The sequence below is a fragment of the Phyllostomus hastatus genome, unplaced genomic scaffold (genome assembly GCF_019186645.2).
Source record: "Phyllostomus hastatus isolate PE091 unplaced genomic scaffold, TTU_PhHast_1.1 phas_contig_17, whole genome shotgun sequence".
Lineage (NCBI taxonomy): Eukaryota > Metazoa > Chordata > Mammalia > Chiroptera > Phyllostomidae > Phyllostomus > Phyllostomus hastatus.
The window spans coordinates 10,519,780-10,540,214 of record NW_025333664.1 but is presented as its reverse complement, the minus strand read 5'-3'; the positions used below and the strand labels follow the sequence as shown (position 1 = coordinate 10,540,214).

General features: G+C 60.5%; 1 protein-coding gene across 1 annotated transcript in view; it reads right to left on the bottom strand.

Annotated features, from left to right (window-relative positions):
- Nucleotides 1–20,435, bottom strand: part of CDH22 (cadherin 22) — a 69,709-nt gene that overhangs the window by 10,474 nt on the left and 38,800 nt on the right. The window contains exons 6-7 of the mRNA XM_045833213.1: nt 19,496–19,749; nt 10,964–11,100 (exon numbers count right to left, since the gene is read on the bottom strand). Coding sequence (XP_045689169.1) covers nt 10,964–11,100; nt 19,496–19,749 — 391 coding nt within the window. The remainder of the gene's footprint in view (nt 1–10,963; nt 11,101–19,495; nt 19,750–20,435) is intronic.

Genomic DNA, 20,435 nt, shown 5'->3' with positions numbered 1-20,435 from the left:
AAGTGTGAGGCCCAGACAGCCGCCCACCAGCTGCTGGACGGAGTCCGGCAGCGCGGTCGCACTGAGACGTGTGCGGGTTGATCAGGCTGGTACCGGGACCGGGACTGAGGACAGCGGGCACAAGTGGGTCATCGTCACCACCACTGCCACTCCCCCCATTGCTGTCACCATCACCACTGTCAGATGATCACCATAGCCATCACCATCACAGTCACCATCACCACCCCCGCCATCAGCACGGGTGCCACTGGCATTGGCACCACAACCGTCACCACCACCATCACCAGCACCACCCATCGCCATCACCAAACCGTCACCGTCTCCACCATTACTACTGCCATTCTTACGGCTCCACCAGGAAACCATTGCCACCACCACCATCAGCATCAGCATCACCTCCTCTGCCGGCGTAACTCTCAGGACCGTCATCACCGCGTTCCTCACTAGGACCACCCACAACGCCATCACCGCACCTGTTACCATCGCTATTCGGTTGTCACCATCACGGTCACGGCCGCCACCACTGCTTTCATCATCGTGACCATCTGCACAGACTCGAAGGCCAGCACCATCACGCCCCCACTCCCACCACCATCCGCATCACCATCACATTGCTGCCCCCCAACCCCCCTGCCTCCCCCCGCCAACAGCACCGTCATCGCTGTGGCCGGCTCCACCCCGTCACCACAGAGTGCCGAGAACACACCTGGGGCAGTGGCGCCCATCATTTCGGGCATCCTTGGAGGACTGGGTACAAATTATCCCCATATTGCAGAAGAGAAACGAAGACACGGAAAAAGCTTACAGATTGGGTCGGCTGGCAATTGGACTCCCAAATTTCTGCTCTTTCAGGACGCGATCCTGGGAGGGCATGGCAAGTCCACCAGAGGACGGCCCTGGCCTGGGTCCCCGCCAAACCACGAAGTCCCCACTCCCCCAGCTGGGATGTGTTTGGGGTCAAGGCCTCTGCCGTACAGTGTCACTCGCTGGGTGCTCAGCATTGTGGGACACGGCACGAGCGAAGGTTCGAGCTCACTTGTTGCACCAATGAGTGAAGCCGGGAAGGACGTGGATGGAATTCCAGGCGGGCTCTGTCCCTGGCCCAGTGCTTGATCTTGGGGGAGACCGTTCCCTGTCTGACGTCAGCTTCCACAGCCAGGAAGCGGACAGAGCGCAGTGACTGGCATCTAGAACTCTGCCGCCCGCCAGGTGGCTCCGGCCCCAGCCCCTCACCTACGGCTGCGTGATCCAGGCCAAGTCCCTGGTCTTCTCCACGACCCTGTCTTCTCACCAGCGGAGGGGGCAGCAGTAACGGACTGGCGAAGACGCCGGACTGAGACGCTATCTGGGAAGCCCTTGAAACTGGGCACACGACACACAGCAAGTGCTGCAGAAGGATTTGTTGAATAAACAAACACCCTCCACGGGGCTGTTCAGCAGGGACATCCAGGGACGAGGATGTTGGGACTACCTCACCCCAGCCTCTCCTTTCTGCAGGCCCTTTCTAGCTGCACCCCCAGACCTCTGGGTGCTCGCGGGGGCCCGGTGCTCAGCTGTCTCAGCCACGAGTTCACGACTGACGTGCTCTCCAAGGACATGCTCCAGGAGACGAAGCTGCCCCCCCGCCGCTGGCAGTGGTTCGCTGGCTGCGTCTCTGGCCTGGCTGGCAGGGAGCTATTCTGGGGGCGACCGGGGAGCTTCCAGGCAGCCAGGAGCCCCATGGGGTTTGGGGCGGGAGGACGTGGGACTGGTCAGCTGCCTCCTCCTCTGAACATAAGGCATCCGCTGCTTGTGTATTGATGGACAGGAATGGAGACCGGGAGGCAGGTGCAGCCGCCTCCTGGGGGCATCCGGGAAAGGAGGAGGGGGGCGGCGGGGGAGTCTTCAATTAACTCAGACCCGATCCCTCTCTGGAGCTCCCCTTAGCCAGGGGCCCCTTATCTTCCCAGCCCACCCAGATCTGCCGCCTCAGCGATTAGAGGGGGCTTTCCCAGGGGCGAGAGATGGGGGTCATGGCTGGGAATGCCGGGTGAGCTGTTATTTTTAAGAGCGAGGTGCTGGAGAACTTCGACAGACAGAGGGTGGGTGCTTTCTGGTGGTGGGGAGGGCGAGGCCTGCGGCCCAACACTGGCACCCCTCTCCTCGCTGAGGCAGAGGGAGGGTGGGGGGTGGGCAGGGCCCGAATGCCCTTCCGGGTCACCCCCTCTGCTGTGGGGCAGTGCAGGGACTAGAGGGAGAGGCAGAGCGCTGTGGGCCTGGGACAAGTTCCACCCTTGGGGACCCCAGCTGGAGAGATCTCCATTCTTGGCACCCTTTCTGTGGGTTCTGCTGGGCATCTCCTCCCTCTGCTTTTAAAGACATAATTCCAGCTTTACTGGGATACGATTGTCACAGGACACGGTCCGCGTTCAAGGTGTACACAACGTGTGACGATTTGAGCCATGCACACATTGTGCAATGGTTACACAGTTAGTTCGTTAACACACCCTTCATCCCGCTCAATCGCCATCTCGGTGTTGCTCCGCCTTCTCTTCGGGAATGCCTCAGGGAATGTCTCCTGCTGGGAAAGCCCTGGGCCCCCGGGGTCTCAGGTCGCAGAGGTGGGGCAGCTGAGGAAGCCCAGGGAGGTGAGCCTCTACATCGCTGCAGTCGCCGCCTGCGAAGCTCATCCCAGGGACCCCTGACCTGGGGGCGGGCCTGGAACCCCCAGAGCTTTCGGGCCAGCCCGAGTCAGGATCCACTGGCCTTGACATCGCAGCGGTCGGTCCCCAGCCTGGCTGCATGTTCCAGTCCCCTGGGGAGCCTTGGAAACTCACAGAGGCCCGAGGCTCGGTCACTGATTTTTTTTTTTTTTTTCCGTAGCTCCAGGAATCTAATGGGCAGCAAGGGTTGCCAACCGCTGCCCCAGCGACCGGCAGGTGGGGGAGTCCAGCCTGATGTCTCACCTCTGACCGACTTCCGCCGCACCCGTCCTGATCAAGGTTAGCCTCAGTTGTAAGACCCGCCCATCATAATTCACACTTTAGCACCTTGAAAGTTTCTGGTATAAAACAAGGAATCCATCCATTAAGTAACCTTCACCTCTGGGAAGGGCCTCCCAATTTATAATGAACTTTCTGATGTGTGACCTCGTTTCATCCGCGGAACAACCCGTGAAGGAGGTCTTGATCAACCCACCACACCGATGAGGACGCCGAGGCCCAGAGAGGCGTACGACTCCGGCCAAAGCCCCAGGCAAGTCGACGGCAGAGCTGAGCCGGGTTCCGGGTTCCCTGACTCAGAGTCTAGCGCCTGGTCTGGCTGCCTGCGTGTTTGTCCATCCGGCAGCCGCTGCTGCTCGGACCCGGGCCCACGCCGACGTCCCCCGGCGCCGGCAGCAGGTGCCCTCTCCAGAGGCCAGATCCCCCGTGGGTCCACCCCCCCCCCCCACGTCGGCATCTCAGTTCAGCTGACTGACATGCAAATTAGTTTAATTATTTCTTCTTCTAAAATAAATTATATTTTGCGGTAGCTGCAATATGTTGTGTCAGGCAAAATTACATTCAATATTTTTAAACTAATTGATGCAGCCTTGAGGAAGGCTGATTGACAGGCCAGCGCTGAGCAGGCCCATAGCCTTAGTGATTCCTAAATTAAAATTAAACATGCTTCGGCCCGGTGCTTCTTCCCTGTGCTGGCTCACCATTAATCTGGGAGGTGGCGGGTGATGCCCTGGGGGCTGGGGGGCTGAGCAGTTCGGTGGGTGCCCCAGGAAGAGACCAGAATTGGGGCAGAGAATGGCTGCGCAGTGGGGGTGGGTCTCTTCCACTTTGGGCCCCAGAGTTCCTTATGTACAACAACAGATGGAGGATTGGACTGAGCCATTTGGAGCTGAGACTTCTGGTTTTTACTGACAATTACGGATTGAGCACCTTCTCTGCACCAAGGACACAACAGGGAGCGAAACCGACACGGCCTCTCAGTCTAGCGGCAGACAGACGTCACTGCGGACTATGAAAAAGGTGAGAGGAGAAGTTCGGGGGCTGTGAGAGCATGGAGCAGGGGGCCCCGCCCTGGCCGGGTGCAGGGATGCTCTCGCTGGAGTAAGTGACCTTGAGGCTGAGATCCAACTGGGAAGTAAAGGAAGTAACGTGACGCCTGTTGTTAAACCAATCAGGTGAAGGCGGCGGGAGGGAGGGTGCCCCGGGGAGTGGAAACAGCACGTGCAAAGGCCCTGCGGTGGGGGGAGGTTGCAGGAAATGGCTCTGGATGCTTTCCAAGAAAGAGCCCAAACCCCTGGCAGTTGCTCACCTAGTGCCTGAACCGAATTGAGCTCAAAGCGCCGGGGGCCTCTGGGGAGGGAAGAACAGATGGGACCTGGCCTGGTGACTCTGCCGGAGCAGAGACTCTCCTAGGAACGTGCTCCTTCCCAGAAGAACCCAAGCAAACACCGACCGAGCACGTGCCATGGTCTGGGGCCTGTGCTGCCTCATTGCATCCTGTCAACAATGGTGCCAGTACAGACTGGCGTTTCTGCTGTTTTCCTGATGAGAAAACCAGCTCATAGGGAACAATCCGCAGAGCTGGGATTCGAACCTGGGCCTGGCTCCAAAGGGGGAGTTTATCGCCTTTAGCTGTAAGAGCCCCACTTGCCTTCCAGGACCCACACACGTGTCCCTGCCTCCTCCTGGAAGCTCTCCTGGACTGCCTCTGTCCTGGGCAGAGGATAAGTCCAGTCTTAAGTGCCCACAAGGCCCCATGGGATCTTCTGGTCACCACCTCCCTGGCCTTGCCCTTCAGCCCTCTCTCCCTGCAGCTCTGCTCCGAGTTCGCCCCTTTTCCTCCTTCAGTTCATTGCCCAGACGTCTTCTCAGAGAGACCTGCCCTGGCGACCGTATTTAAATGTGCCCCTCGCCCCCCCACTAGACACTCTTCCCTGCTTGACTTGCTCACCACCCACCTCCCCTGCCAGAAGGTCAGCAGAATTTTTGCCCATTTTGTTTGCTGCTGTATCCCCAGCACCCACGGGGCTGGCACACAGTAGGGGTTTCATAAAGATGGAATGAATGGATTTCCTAGTCCCTGACTACACTGGGATGCTGGGGAGGTGACGGGGGGAGGGGGAGACCAAGACCTTCTGGGACGGACTAACTCTGAGGGGGTTGTGCCCCCTTCAGGGTCCCCTCTGTTGAGGATGCAGTCCGGCTGCATGACCCTGTTCCTGCTTCTCTCTCTGGACACAGGTCTGCTCATCAGTGAAACAAATGGGGTTGGATGTGGAAGTTCTCCTTGGCTGTCAGAGAAAGAGAGAAGCCAAGAGAGAAAGAGAGCCGTGAGGCTGCCAGGGCGGGGGTGGGGGAGAGACTTGAGAAGTGGGGAGAAGGAGGGAGGGGGCGAGGGGGCAGCTCCAAGGTACCTCCATCCAGCTCACTTGCTGAGGGGGGGGCAGGAGCGAGCCCCAACCCCCTTCTCCATCATCTCCCTACCTCCCTTCTCCCGAAGGAATTAAATTGCCTGGGAACACCAGGCTCTGATTAGAGCTGGCCAGCTGGGCAGGAAGATTTATCATCCCAATTACCAGCCGGCCAAGACAAGCGGGCAGGACGCCGAGGGGGGGCTGGGTGAGCAGGTGGGGGTGTTCGGGGGAGGGGGTGTCAGGGCTGTCACGAGTGGGCTCCTTGCACTCCCTGCCCTGTCCCCACTCATGCCCAGTGGAAGCGAGAAGTTTGGGTGCCCTTCTCTGTTTCTCCGGGACTTGAAAGATCTGTTTGGTTTCCCCAAGGAGATCGGAAGCTTTGACCTTGTTGTGGGGGCCGTTTTGTCCTCCAAAGGGCGGGGCAGGGTTTCTGGGTGACGTGGGGCCCCGGAATCTGGGGTGTGGGGGAAGGGTTTCCACCCGAGCGCTGAACCGTTCCTAATGTTCTGGCTGTCTCAGGGAGACTCTATGGATATCACGAAACCTCTGTTCCTGTTGCCATCTGCTGGGCAGGTGATGTGGCAGGGGCCCCCAGAAGCTGCCCAGTCCAAGAGGAGCCCAGGCCTGACTTACCTCTGGTGACGGGGAGTTCACTGCCTCCTGCAGTGGCCCCTTCCACGCAGGGCTGTGACAGACCTGCCTCCCACACACACTCAGCCTCCCTGGCGCTTCTCTCACCTGCCCCGGCCCCGCCCCGCACACCCAGCACACATCTGGGCCCGGGTCTCCCTGGCAGCCTCCCATCCGTTCTCAGGTTCCAGGCCCGGCCCCTCCCGTCTGCCCGCCCCGTGGACAGGACTGAACGTTGAGGACCGCACACCTGACTCTGTCACTCTTCCGCTCAAAGACCTGCAATGCACTGGTTCCCTGTCGTCTCCGGGACATGGCCAGCTCCTCACAGGACGGCCAGCGAGCTCCTGCACGCTCCCCTCGCCTGGCCTGCTCCAGCCGTCCTGCAGCCCCAGCTTCTGGCCGTGCCCCGTCTGTCCGTTCTCAGAATGGGCAGTGGACGGCCCGGGCCTCCAGGCCTTCGCACACATGGACCCTTCTGTTGGGATCCCCCAAACCCCCTTTCTGCTCAGAAAGGCTTCTTCAGCTTCAGAGACCCAGCTCAGATGTCCCCTGCTCTGGGAGAGCTTTCCTGCCTCTTCCCCTCTGGCTGCCCCTCCCAGGGGCCCGCTGCCCCCCTTACTTCCACTCACTGTTGGCATGTCCGTCCCCTGCCCGCCTGTGGGCTCCCAAGGCCAGTGACCCTGTTACCACCGGACCTCAGTGCCCAGCCCGGGCCAGGTGCGGGGACCTTCAGAAAACACTGGTCGAGGGTAGACATGGGTGGGGGGTTGTCCCTGGCAGAAAAAGCACTTTGTACCCCGCAAACCCACTGCAAGCCCTCACCCCTTCCCTGGTCCTTCCTCCAGCCCCCTCAGGCGCCCCCTGCTGTCCTCCTAAGGAACAGCGGGCTGGGGTCAAGAAACCACCTCATTGGTGGATCCGGTGAGTTGCTGCCCTTCCCCGGGCTCAGTCTCCCCAGCTCTGACACGGGGTGGGGGTGGGGAGGCTGGAGTGCATCCTCTCCAATGTCCGCTCTCCCTTCAGACTCTTTCTCTGGCCACACGTTGTCCCTACGGTGTGTCAGGGAGCAGTGCTGGCACCTTACGTGCGTGATTTCCAACGCACACGACGCGAGATGTTTTATATGAGGCGCTCGGCATGATGGAAAGCATTTAGCATGATGTCTGGCATATTGGAAGCTTCAAATAAATAGGAACTGCCATCAGCAATACTTATTATCCTTACCGCCGCCCAGGCAGCACCATTCTACAGATGAGAAGGCCAAGGCAGCGCAAGGGGCCGGACCCGCCCAGACTCAGAGAGCTGGAACCACGCAGCTGGAGCCGCGGCCTGTCCGCCGTGTGCCCCTGTCCTCGCCCGGTGGGCGAGCCCCTTAAACCATTCATTCAGTAAGAACGCACCCGTGCCTCCCGGGTGCCCGGTGTGAGTGCCCTCCCGGAAGGTTTCCCGGGGAAGAGAGATTTACTAACTATCCCCGCGAATACACACAGAAGTTATAAAATGCGCCCTGTGGAGTGAAGGAAAAACCAGTGTGCAGGGAGAGGGGGCTTGGCCTGGGGTGACTCAGGTGGGGAAGCTTCTGGCTGATCTGGTTCAGGCTTGGCCTTTGGGGACACGGATGCCACTTCTCTGGGCCAGCCTGCCCGCCCTGGAGGAGGGAGCAGAGGCAGCCCCTCGCACCCCCAACCCCAGCGCCGTCCCCCCACCCCCAGGCTCCCTGAAGACCGTCCCTTACAACTGCCCTTTCCACCGAAGGCCTCAGACACAAATTGTACTTTAAATTCAATATCGGTCATTAATATTTCATGATTACAAAACGTTAAAGATAATGTCAGGGAAGCAGCGTCTGGACGGGCAGGACGGAGAGGGGAGACGGCATACTAAGTGGTGCGGAGCCGTGAGGTAATCCGCGGTGACAGGCGGCGCTCCGCCCGCCCGAGCGCGGCCGTGTCCGCGGGACCTGCCGGCCTCACCGCCGCCGCGTATAAATGTCTCCCCTCTGGTTCTCATCACCGTGTGTTTGTCACACCTGGACAAGAGCGGGTGGGGCCCCGGTGACCCCCTGGCACCCGCTGCTCTGCAGGAGTCAAAGGGATGCTTCGGCCGGGGGTGCAGGAGGCGGACCCACTGGCTTTGCACTTGGGGCTCAGGCTGACTGCGGGGAGGGGGCAGGCCGGGGTGGAGCCCTGGTCCTGCGTGGACTTGCTCCGTGACCTGGGGCCATCACTGCTCCCCCCCCCCCCAATCTCTGTTTCCTCATCTGCAACACGGATAGAGATAATGATGCTGTCCTTGTCTCTCGGAGTGGGTGGGGAGCCACAGCACGTGGATTCTCTGTGACACGCCTGGCTTTGTGCCCGGCTCCAAGGAATCATGAGTGGAGGGGCATCCGGGGACAGCGGGGCTCTGGAGCCGGACAGGCTGGGGACGGACACTTGAGCCACCGACTCTGCCTCTCTGAGTCTCAGCTCCCTCATCCCCACGTCGGGGGCAACGGCAGAGCCGGCACGCCTTAGGTGGGGCGACTCAGCCAGCACATCGCTGTGAAGTGTCTGGCATGGAGTCGGTGCCGAGGTCAAGTGCAGAGTCAAAACCCACAGACACCAGGAACTGAGCACTTACTAAGTTCTAGGCTACGTTCTTCCCAGGCACGTCCCTACTATGTACAGCATCCTCCTGCCAGCTCTGTGAAATGGGAGCCATTTACTGCCTCACTGATGAACGTCCCAGCGCAGGCTGGGTGGGGGCTGTGTATGCAGTGCAGAGGTGGGGGCATCTCTAGCCCAGGGACCAGCCTTCCTCTTCCCCGCGGGCACTTGTTGGGGCCTGGTGGGTGGGACGGGGTGGGGCTCAGAGCAGTGACTCCCAGGGAAAGGACCCCCACACAGCAATGCTATGGTGGGAAACAGGCAGACCTGGCCCAGGTCCCAGCTCTGCCACTGCGCGTCCTCGGTCAAGTCCCGGAACTCTCTGAGCCTTGACTTTTCCCAACAGTAAAATGGGTGCTGATCTGCTACTGGTTATGGTTTCATAAAAGTATGTGCTGGAACGCGACTAGCCCGGAATATGTATTAAGTAAACACTGCACAGTGTTTACGGGGGAGAGGCCCCCACGGTCTTTATCCTGTGAAACGGCCGCATTGCAAGCATTGCAGACTTTGTATGCTGCTCTAGTTGCTCTCTGAAAGAGACCCGCTGGGCAGAAGCGCAGTGCTTAACCCAAGAGGGGACGCTTGCGGTGGACGCCGGGCCATGCGACAGGCTGCTGCAGGGGACGTGTCTGTGGGGAGGGAGGGGAGGCATCCCTCCCTGCCTGCCCAGGGAGCAGGTTCAGGGAGGCAAGGAGGGGGAGAGCTCTTCCCCCCAGTCCAGCCACTTCCTCTCCAGCCACCTTTGTTATCTCCCTTTCATGCGGTGGCAGAGTGGATTCAAAGGCTCAGGAGCAGCAGGCACTGAGGTTTGAGGCAGCTTTGTATTTCCTTTTAAACTGAAGTTGAAAGAGACAAGGAACTTCAGCCTAGGGACTTCCTCGGCTGCAGCCCGGGGACCGGCTGGTGGGGCCTGCAAAGTGGAAGGGCGAGGTGGGGGGGGGGGGTGGCAAGGAGAAGGAAGGCTGGCAGGATGGCTCCCAGGGGCTCGGGGCCTAGGTGGGCAGAAGGGAGTTTGAAAATCGCCTGCCTGAGGCTCAGAGACGCAGTATTCCTATACTGGCTGCTCTGCTGGCTCCGGAAGCTTGAGGCCGCCAGGGCGTGGGAGTGTGGAGAGCAGGTCCGGCTGTCTGGGCCGTGGTGGTTCTCAAGGAGGTCCTCGAGGAGGCCTGGGCTGCCCTCTTCCCTGCCCTGGCGCTCCGGGAGTCCCTGTGCTTGCCGCTTCTCCCTCCACCGCCTTCCTTATCTGCACCCCCCCCCCCCCGTGTCTCAGGCCTCCCCCTCTTTCCCTCCCAGTTCACATTTCTCCCCAGCTGCACCAAAATGTGTCTGTGACACACATGTGTGCACACACACGCTCATCACTCTTCCAGAAACTCAGGCCAGGCACTTGGAGTCCTCCTGGACCCCTCTGTATTTCTTCCATGTCATCCGGTCAGCGGGTCCTATTGGCCCCTCCTCACCCGGCCTCTCAAAGCCGACCACTTCTCGCTCTACCCTGGCTACCGTGCTGAGCCAGGCCACACCCCATCCTCCCAGCACCATCGCATTAGGCTACTGGCTGAGCCCCTGCTTGGAGTATCCTGTCGGGCATCCTCCCTCCTCTGCTCGACCCCCACCCTAGCGACTCCCACCTCATTTAGTAAAGGCCAAAGGCCCCACGTGGCTGACCACGCTGCCCCTCTCCACACACCAGCCTCCTGCTGCTCCTCCAACAGGCCCGGCAAACTGCCGCCTCTGAGCCTTTACACTGGCTGTTCCCTCTGCCTGAACACTCTTCCCTCAGATGTGGGCGTGACTCCCTCAGTTTACTGAGGTGTCAGAATGTCTCCTTCTCAGAGAGGCCTTCTCCTAAGAGAAACACCTTCTTCCTCCCCTCCCTCTTTCTCTCCACCCTCTTCCCTGCTTTCTTCTTTCCCCTGACGTGAAGGACGCCCTTTCTCTCTGTTTGTTGATGGGCTAGCTTTCCCCCAGGAAGACAGAAGCTTTTCTGTCCTGCTCAGGGTTGTATCCCCAGCCTCTAAAACAGGCCTTGGCAATGGAAGCAGAACTAAGTAAACCAAAATGTTTAATAACTTCAACAACAACAACAACAAAATAAAACAGGGTTTGGTATGCAGTGGGTGCTCAATAAATGCTGAGGGAAGAAAACCAGCCTCCAGACTGGCCCTGCTCTTTTGGCCTGGGGTCCTCCCCAGATCTCTCTCTTCCCGCCCACTGGCTTTAGCCTCCCACCCACCCTGCCATCTTTGCCCCGCCCCTCAGCCTCTGCACCTCCCCATCTTACCTGCCTCCATGGCCAGCACCGTGATGTTGTGCCAGCCTGCAGTCTCGCGGTCCAATCCCTTGCCCGTCACGATGGCGCCCGTGTCAGCATCGATATCAAAGATCTGGTCCAAATCTGAGTCTCGGTCAATGGCGTACCTGATGGAGGCAGGGCGGGGCTGATTGAAGGTGCCCCAGCACCAGCTGGAACCCGTGCCCGTATCTCCCAACCCCACCCACCCTAGCCCCACGGAGGGACCCCTCGCCTGGGAGACACAAGGAGCAGAGGCCCTGGGCAACAGAGGAGGCGTGGACAGGGACCTGGGTTTGCCTCTCAGCAGCTCCCGCAGCCTCACCCCTTCTGGGTAATGGGGCTAACAATGTGCACCCTGCTGGCGTTGCAAGGGCAGGGTGGCTGACACAGAGTTAGCACTCTCTGGATGGTTGATTCTTATCTCTCCGTAAGCAGTGACCCTGGCATTAGGCCCGCGAAGGGGGTGGGGCTGTTACTGGGCAGGGGGAGGAGAAAGGGCAAAGGCAGCCAGCGAGAATTATTCAGGAAATGAAAAATGGTGCAAAAAAATGGTTAGAACTGGGCCATGGGGGAGACTTAGGCACCAGAGCAGGCAGGGCGCAGGATCCAGGGTTTTGATGTGTGGGGATGGGGGTGTTGGGGAACGGGGTTGGGGGGAGAGGAATTTTGGGCAGAAGGAAATGGGTGGGCCCTGGTGTCGTGAGGCTCTCTCTGGCTGCCTGGGCATGGAGGTCCCAGACCAGGGACACCGGCTGAGTGATGTTATTTCTCGGGGGTCTGGGGGAACGGCCGCCAGCCCCCCGCAACCCCGCCTCCCAGCCTGCACAGCACGCAGGAACTAATCTTCGGCTTTTCAGCTGCCCTGTGAAAAAGCCCTTTGTTCCGCCTTCTTCCCTGGCCTTTGTGCGGTGGCTCCGGGCCTGAAAGGCCCGTGTCCAACACATGTCTCCGACGGCGGCCCGGAGAGGCCCCGCTGGCGCTGGCCACGGCTTCCTGCACCGATAACTCGGGCAGGGGTGCCGCTGGGCTTCGTGGCCCACAAAGGCCTTGAATGCCAAGCAAGGGCTCTTTGTGCGGCAGCACAAAGCAGCTGGGTGGGTGGGGCTCAGTCGGAGACACAGGCCCCTCCCCCAGGCAGGAGCAAAGCCACCCTTCCCCCATCTCCCGGAGTGGGAAACTGAGGCTCAGGGAGACGAGGACACCAGAATTGCCCCTGCTGGGGACCCAGAGCCCTGACATGACCCTTCAGTGGGGCCTTGGCTGCATTACCAAACCTCCGTGGGCCTCGGTTTCCCCATCTGTGGAACGGGGACAATGACATCCTGTGGGACTGCACAGGTCTGAGAGAAGTGAACGGCTACTCCTTCTGCCAGTGCGACCTCGGACAAGTTGCTGGACCTCCTTGGCCTCATCTGGAAGAGGGGGCGGCTCATACTCACCTCCCACCGGTGTGATTCTAGACAAAGGTAACAGCCCTTACTCCATCTACGTTTACTGTGGCAGCGGCGGTGAAGACTCGTGGCCAACTGCCGCGGGCTGTGCCTATGACCCCAGCGGGCGCCACAGCTCTGAGTCCCCAGTCCCGTCCCTCAGCGGCTAAACCCACACCCTTCTTCCCACCGCCAACCAGCCTGGGCGGCACCATGTGGGAAGGTTCCGGCCACGGTGATAATTACTGCCACTAGCGAGCACTGGACGGTGTTGGGCTGGCTCTCCCTCTAGCCGTCCCTCCTCCTGTTCCTTTCTGCCCAACCAGTCATTGAGCACCCTCTCCCTGCTGCCCTGCGCTGGGCCCCTGGGGAGGAAGGGGCATGCGAGACTGATGAGGTCCCTGCCTAGCGCCCCGTGAGGCTGGTACCATCTCCCCGTTCTGCAGACGGAGACACCAAGGCTCGGGCAGGAAGCCTGCGGCGCTGAGGACAGCCAGGGGAGGCTGTGCAGGCTGTGCCCTGCTGGCCCAGTCACATGTCCTCACCCAGGAGTATCTTCTTAAAGGGGGCCTTCTTCTTATTTACTAGCCCGGGGCCTAGGGAGGACCCTGTCCAAGGTTGCACAGGGACTGTCACAGAATTGGAACTTGTGCCCAAATCTGGGGACTCTATACCCAGAGTCCTTTCCAGTTTGTCGACCCATCCAAAGTTGCAGTGCACGGAGCCGCCTCAGGAGGTGCCCTGGGCCCCCAGCTGGCCCAGGCGGATGTTCGAGTCCCGCAAAGGCAGGCCAGGACCCTGAGTGCTGGCTCACCGGGAAGGAACCGTGCAGCCCTCCTCCCGATTTTCGGGCAGGAGAGCAGAGTCCAGGAGAGGCCCAGAGGCCCGGCCCGGCCCACGGCCGCTGATGGCGGGGCCAGGGCCGGCCGTGAGGATGCCAAGTGCCTCCTTCTCGCTTGCTTCCCCCCCTGCTGCCCAGACTCTGTTCTCCCTCCCCCTAGTCCTCCTCCGCCCAGCTTTCTCCTTTGTTCCCTCCCAGAGGGGAGAGGGATGGGGGCTGGAATCTAAGTGGCGGCTGCTGTTCCCAAGGCCAAGGGGGAGGGGCGGCCATTAACCAGCTAAAGACTTGAGGCTACAGGTCAGTGTGGCTGGCTGAGCCCAGGTGGGGGTGTTCCAGCTCAGGGAGCCAGCGAGGTGTGGGGGGGGGGGCAGCGGAGATGGGCCTGGCGTGTGGCGAGGAGTGTGGCCTGGCAGGTGCGGAGGCGGGGGGGGCTGCCTGTGTGCTTCACGTGTAGGTGCATCAGTTGTGTGTCTGTCTGGGCTGCATTGTGGGTGGAAAGTGTGTGTGTGTGTGAGAGAGAGAGAGAGAGAGAGAGACACTGCGGTGCAGTTGGAAGAACAAAGGCTTGAGAGGCAGTTGCTCGGCCCTGAGCCTGGCTCCAGGTCCAGGGTGACCCGGGTAAGTTACTTCCATCTTTTGAGTCTAATTTCCAGCAAAATGAAGATGATAATCCTTCCTTGCCAGTTGTTGGGAGGATTAAATGCCCAGCTGGGGGATGAGGTACTTCGGTGAGTTCCAGGAAAATCACTTCATGAGTGAAAACTGTTGTTAACTCTAATTATTCAGTAAGGTCTGACGAAGGGTGCCCGGATGTCCCTCCAACCAGCGGGCGGTCGGCATGCCTGGGGGCGGCAGGCGCCACACACGGATGTGGGAGTATTGCCCAGGGGCCCGAGAAGGACAGGAGGCATGGAAGGGGCTAGAAGTTTCTACTCAAATCCTGTTCCTTCAGCCAGGCCTGGAGGGCAGGAAGGGGACCAGAGCAGGTGTGGGTGGAAGGGCGCAGTGAGAGAGTGTAGAGTGCGTCAGAGTGTGTGTCTGTGCACGTGTGCAAGGGAGGCCGGGAGTAGTGGTCAGAAGAGTGAATCTGGTGCCCATCTGCCTGGGTTTGACACCTAGCTGTGTGACCTTGGGCAGGTCACTTAACCTCTCTTTTCTTCAGTTTCCTCCTCTTAAAAATGGAGATGACAACAACAATGATGATGGTGATGATGATACCAGCTTCACAGGTGGTTGTGAGATTACCAGGTGACTACCAATGAAACACGTAGCAGCACCGGGCACCTGGCATGTGACGCACAAACTAGCCGTTACTTTTACTTGCCGAGCAAGACTGCGCCAGGCCGGTGTCCCACCTTTGTGTGCTCAGGCTCCCTGACTCCATCCGGGTCCTGTCATCACCCCCATTTTACGGATGAGGAAATGGAGGCTCAGGGAAGCCAGGGGCCTGACCTTGGGGCAAAAGGGCTGCTTAGGGGCAGAGCCAAGTTCCCAGGCCACGTCTGTCCAGAGCCCCAGGTCTAAGCGCGCCCTCCTGAGGGCCTGCCGGGTGTCCTACCAGCTCCCACAGGGTACACACGAAACGCTGCCGGCGCCCAGGTTAGGATGGGGCACTCGGGGAGGACACTGCTTCCCGGCTTGGGTGTGCATGCAGGCGGGGCAACCACAGACACATGTGCACAGGCAGTGCACACGGGCGTAACAATCACGGAAGTCTGCAGGCTCCCACGCGGACAGCCCCCCTGGTGCTCCTGTGTGCGGGCTCACGGATGTATACACGCAGCAGGCGGAGCAATGCAGACCCCACCCCGAGCTACTAGTGGGGGGGCTCTTTAGATATGAAAGGGCTGCTCCCCAATCAAACGATTCCTCTCTGTTCACTCCACCCCATGTGCAATGCTTTCTCCCTTTACCCCCATCCCCTTACAGCGCACACTCAAAGCCCAGACTTGATGCCTAAAAACCTGTATGTGGTTATCCTGGTTGCAGACTGAAGGGGAGGGATGGTCCTGTCCAAACACCATCCTCCCTGCAGCCCTGGCAGCGGCAGTGAGCACAGACCCTGGTACACAGTAGACATTTACTACCCATTTTTTTTGAATGAATAAATGAGGCAGGTACTATTATAATCCCACTTTAGAGATGGGAAAACTGAGGCTTGAGGCAGGTGCAGTGGTTTTCCCACAATTCTGCAACTGAACCAGGATTCAAGCCCAGGTCTTCTCTGATTCCCAAGCCCACGGACGTTCTGCCGCACCCACTGCGGAGTGCAGGGAGCCCATCCGGTCTTCTCTCCCTCTGGGCCAGCGTGGGCTTCCCTGCTGTCGATGTTCAAAGGAGACTCACGTGGCTTGGCTGGCTGCCCGTTCCAGAGATGGGCCCACCAGCCCCTCACGATCACCTCAGCCCTTCTGGCTCCGCGGGGGGCCACCAGGGGGAAGCCCATGCTCACTTGTCTCCTTGGTCCAAGAGTACTCGCCCCGTCCCGGGAGCTCCTCAGTCCCCAGGCCCCCGCCCCAGCCCCCTCAGGCCTGTCACCAGATTCGCTCACAGGGTGGTCCGGTCTTCCCGGTGGCCCGTGTCTGTCTCATCTCTGTGCTTCAAGCACGGAGGGGGCATGGCCCAAGTCGGGGCACAGCGCTAACCACGAAGAGTGACAGGCAGGGGCGCATGGCAGGGGGCTGGACTCAAGAAGCGGGTCACAGCCTGTTCCTTTCCCTTTCAGGGCGAGTGACACTGGGCGAGTCACTGCCCCTCTCCCACCCTCAGTGTCTTCGTCTGTGAAGTGAGTGGAATAGCCCCCAAGGGACAAACGCAACGCTCCATGGCGCCTTCCGCTCTCCCCCGTGCAGGGACTCAGAAAAATCAACCCCCCCCATCCGCGTCTGTTTCCCGGGCTCCTACGGGGCCAGGCAAAACCTCCTGGGACACCGCTTATGGCCTCAGTCCCGGGAACACGCCAAGCCCGTTCCTGCCTCAGGACCCTTGCCCTTGCCCTTGCCCGCAGTTTTGCGTGGCTGGCTCGCTCTCTCTCACTATGATCTCAGCTCACTTGTCAACCCCCTGACCACTCGACCCAAAGTAGCCCCCCCCCTCGGCCTCCATCCTCCTTACGCTACTATTGATGTTCATCATAGCTCTTCCGAACAGTGATCCCGCTTAGCCACTCATAGACCATCTCCCCTTTAGGAGAAGGCCAGGTCCGCGTGGGCAGGGACAAGGTCTCGTCACCACCATTCCCGAGGTTCCTGAGTCAGTGCAGGGCACGGCTAACTTCACGGGTGCTGGCCGAGTCCCTGACCTTTAGAACCAGGGAGCTGGGAGGGGAGCCAGGCCCCGGGCGGCCCCGGTGGCCCGTGAGGAGCCCTCTCTGCGTCACCCAGCCTCTGACTGGCGCCCCTGTCCACGTCTGTGTCCGCAGACTGGGCACTCCTCTCTGGCTCTGCCCTTGGCTGAGTCATCTCAGCGGTGTCCCCAGGCCTGGCTCGGGGCCTGTCTTGGAGGAGGAGGAGCTGGGTAAATGTTTGTGATGTTAAATTGGACCCATCTTGGACTCCTCACCGCCTCCACATCTGAGGAGCCCCAGGGAAGGGCCAGCGAAGAGAGATGAAAGAAGGTTTCAAAGTTGGCCCTTTCAGCGCAGATAAAAGCAGGAGGGACAGGAGGGGGAGGCGGGGAGGCCGAGGGGTACTGAGAGTGACACGGAGAGGAGGCGAGCAGGTGGACAGAGTGCTGACTGCAGAGGCAGGGAGTGGGCTCCCGCTCCTGCCTCCTAACTCACCGTGAGAGCCCAGGGAGCTGCCTCCCCTCTCGGGCCGCAGGTTCCTGGCTCGCAGGGGGGATGATGCCCACTCCCCCCCCCCCCCAGAGCTCTGGGGCCCAGCCAGAGGCTGAGGCAGGGGTGGAAAGACTGTACCAACAGCCTGGGGTGGCAGTGGGAAGAGCAGTGGAGGAGTTCAAAGGCAGGCCGGTGTGGGCGGTGAGAAGGGTACAGCCAGCCCAGGAACGGAGCCAGAGCTCCCCAGCCTGCCCTGGAGGCCCGTCAGGCTTCCCCTTGGCTGCTCCCTTCTCCTGCACCGTAGCCATCCCAGTCCATGCTTCCCCGGGCACCTCTACGGCTCCCCTGCATCCACACGCCTGCCCGCACGGGCTGGTCCTCGGCTGGAAATGCTCCTCCCTTCCTATTTCCGTTGACCCCACCCAGGCGCTCAGCTCAGTTCAATTCCCACCCCCTCTAGGGCGGCTCTCCCGCCCCCCTGAGGGCATCCCCAGCCTGGGAGCCCCTGGGCAGCGGGGCAGGGCGGCCTCTTCCTGTCCTCACCTGGGGCTGCCACGCAAGGCTGCACGGGCTGTGCACTGCACAGCTCCACGAGGGCTAGTCACGCAGATGATGGTGATGGTGATGATGGTGGTGGAACGTCACCGCTCTGGAATTGTGTACTGCGGAGATCCTCAAACTAACTTCCCTTCCCACTCTCCCCAGTGCTCAGGGAGAAAGCTGGGGGCTCCAGAGACTCCTTCCCATCTGCCCAATAGTAGCCATCCTGCCCCCCACCAACCCCCATCACCTTGACCTCCTCTGGACCAGTTTCTCCTACAATCCTCCCTTTCTGTTCCATCTGATCTTCTAACTGAAGCCACAGTCAGGGGCGGCCTCCCCAACCCCTGCAGCCCCCAAACCCTTCCAGACACCAAGGGTGCTGCAGCGACCCCTCCTCTCGGCCCCCCTCCTCCGTCCCTGCTCTGCCTCTCTCTCTGCCCGAGTCTGTTCTGTCTCCCAGTTCCTCTCGTCCTCTTTCTTCCAGCTTCCGCTCTCAGATCACTTCCTCTCAGCGCTGGCCTCTCCACATCTCCTCGAGTGCCTGTCTTGTCTCTTCTCAGCCTTTCTGATTTTACGTTTCATGCGCTCACCACACGTGTAGTGAGCGTCCCCTGAGGGCCAGGCATCGGGCAAGACCCCGAGGACACAGTGGTGGACACACAGACGTAAATCCTTACCCGCAAATGGGGCTTACCTTTTTGTGGCCCAGGCAAACAAAGTAGTTAGAAAACAGGTAGTGAGTTAGAACGTGAGCGAGGCTAGTGAGGACCAAGGAAAATGAGGCATGGGAATGTGACGGTTGGGGCTAGGAGTTGCGGGGGTGGGTGCAATTTTAAAAAGGGGGGCCAGGGGAGGCCTCACTCTGGAGTACAGACCTGGAGGAAGTGAGAGAACCAGCCATGGCCATATTCAGGGGAGGAGAACCCTCAGGGCGGAGAGATCAGCAGCTGCAAAGGCCCTGAGGCAGCAGAGAGCTGGGTGTGTTTGTGGAGCCCCCTTGTGGCTGAGCAGAGTGAAGCAGAGCACGGAGGGTAGTGCGCTGGGGGTGGGGGGTGGGGGGGTCTGAGAGGTTTAAGGAGAGGCCGCATCACACAGGGCCTGGAGGTCATTCCGAGGGCCTGCTCTTTTATTCTGAGCCTGAAAGGTGACTTCAACTTCAGAAGGCTTTGGGCAGAGGAGGGCCATGCTCTGATGCACACTGGGGCATGTTCAATCTGGCTCCTGGCCCGGTTCTAGATTACAGGGGTGTGGGTCGCGGGCAGAGGCAGGGAGCCCAGCGGCTGGCGGTGGTAATCCTGGCGAGAGAAAGCAGCGGCCTGGCCCAGGGGGAGCGTGCAGGGGGTGGGGGCAGTCGGATTCTGGATCTATTTTTAAAGTGGAGATGACAATTTGCTGATGGCTTGGAGGCAGGTGTGAAAGACTGGATTCGCCAACATTTCTGATGGAACAACTGGAAGAATGTGGTGGGTTTTTTGTGTTTGTTTGTTTGTTTGTTTTGTGGAGAGACTAGGAGCTCAGTTCTGAACGTGATTTTGAGGCGTCCAGCAGCGATCCAGGGGCACTGCTGGGAGGGGCCGGTGGGCAAGTGGACAGTGGAATCGGGGAGACAGGGGCACAGGACGGATGGGCTGAGAGCGCAGGAGAGCGCGGGGGACGGAAAGGGGGGCCCAGCCCGAGCCCGGCTCACTCGGCGGTGTCTGTCGCGCTAGGTTCTCTCTCCTTGTCCTGGGTCCCTCGTCTCTCCGTGACTGGTCTCACATCTGCTTCCTTTGTCCCAGAACTCAGCTGCATCCACCTCTCACTCTCCCCTCCCCCCGGTACCAACTTCTCCTTCCCTCCCTGCCCGGCCCCCTCCCCCTCTCCCCGTCTGTGCGCGGGCGGTGGCGGGAGAGCAGGCAGCAGGCGTCGGCCCCGGGCGGGGGTCTCACCGGACGGGCCGGTTGGCGGCGTCGGGGTCCCGCGCAGTCACCACGCCGACCAGGGAGCCCACCTGCGCGTCCTCCTGCACCTCCAGGAGGCCGGAGGGCGGCTGGAACTCGGGGGGCTCGTCCACGTCGGTCACCGCCACGCGCACGATCGCCTGGTCGCGGAACGTGCCCAGGTCAGCGAAGCGGGGGTCCACGAACTTGTTCAGGGCCTCCAGGACCACGGTGTGTACGGGCTGGGACTCGAAGTCCAGGCGCTGCGGGAGGAAGCCGAGGGCCGGTGAGGGGGCGGGGGTCTGCCAGGACAGATCCGGAGGCTGGGAGCGGGGCCCAGAGAGGGCGGGGCCGGCCCAAGGTCACGTGTAGACTCAGACCGACCCTCTCTGGTTACAGGTGGGGAAGGTGCGACCCTGCCGACCGGCTCGCTTAGGGCCACCCAGCTACTCAGGGCTAAAGGGTTCGGACAACCGGACTTCCGCCACTCAGCACAGTTTGTTGGGGCGTTTCATTAACTTATTAATTACAAAGCACTTACTATGTGCTGGCGCTTTAGGTATGCTAACTTATCTAATTTTACAGCACCCCTACCTAAGAGGCTTGTATTAGCTCATTTTATACAGGAGGAAATCGAGGTCCGGAAGTGTGTAACTTGCCCAAGGCCACTTAGCAGGTGGGCCCCTGGCAGAGGCCGGGTTCAAAGCCACCTGGCGGGGCTCCCAAGCCCTCCTGGCCCCTCCCCCACGAGAGGGCAGGGCACGGTGCTGCCGCCGACCAGCGGCGTGCTGGCGGGCAGCCCCTTCACCCTCTCTGGGCCTCAGCTGGGAGGAGGAGATCCGGTGTTCCCCGGTGCTGCACAGGCGGCGGCAGCTAAGGCGAGTTGAGCCTGATAAGCGAGGCCGCCTTAGAGCTTCCCTGGAGATCCGGTTAAATCCTTGCTGCGCCT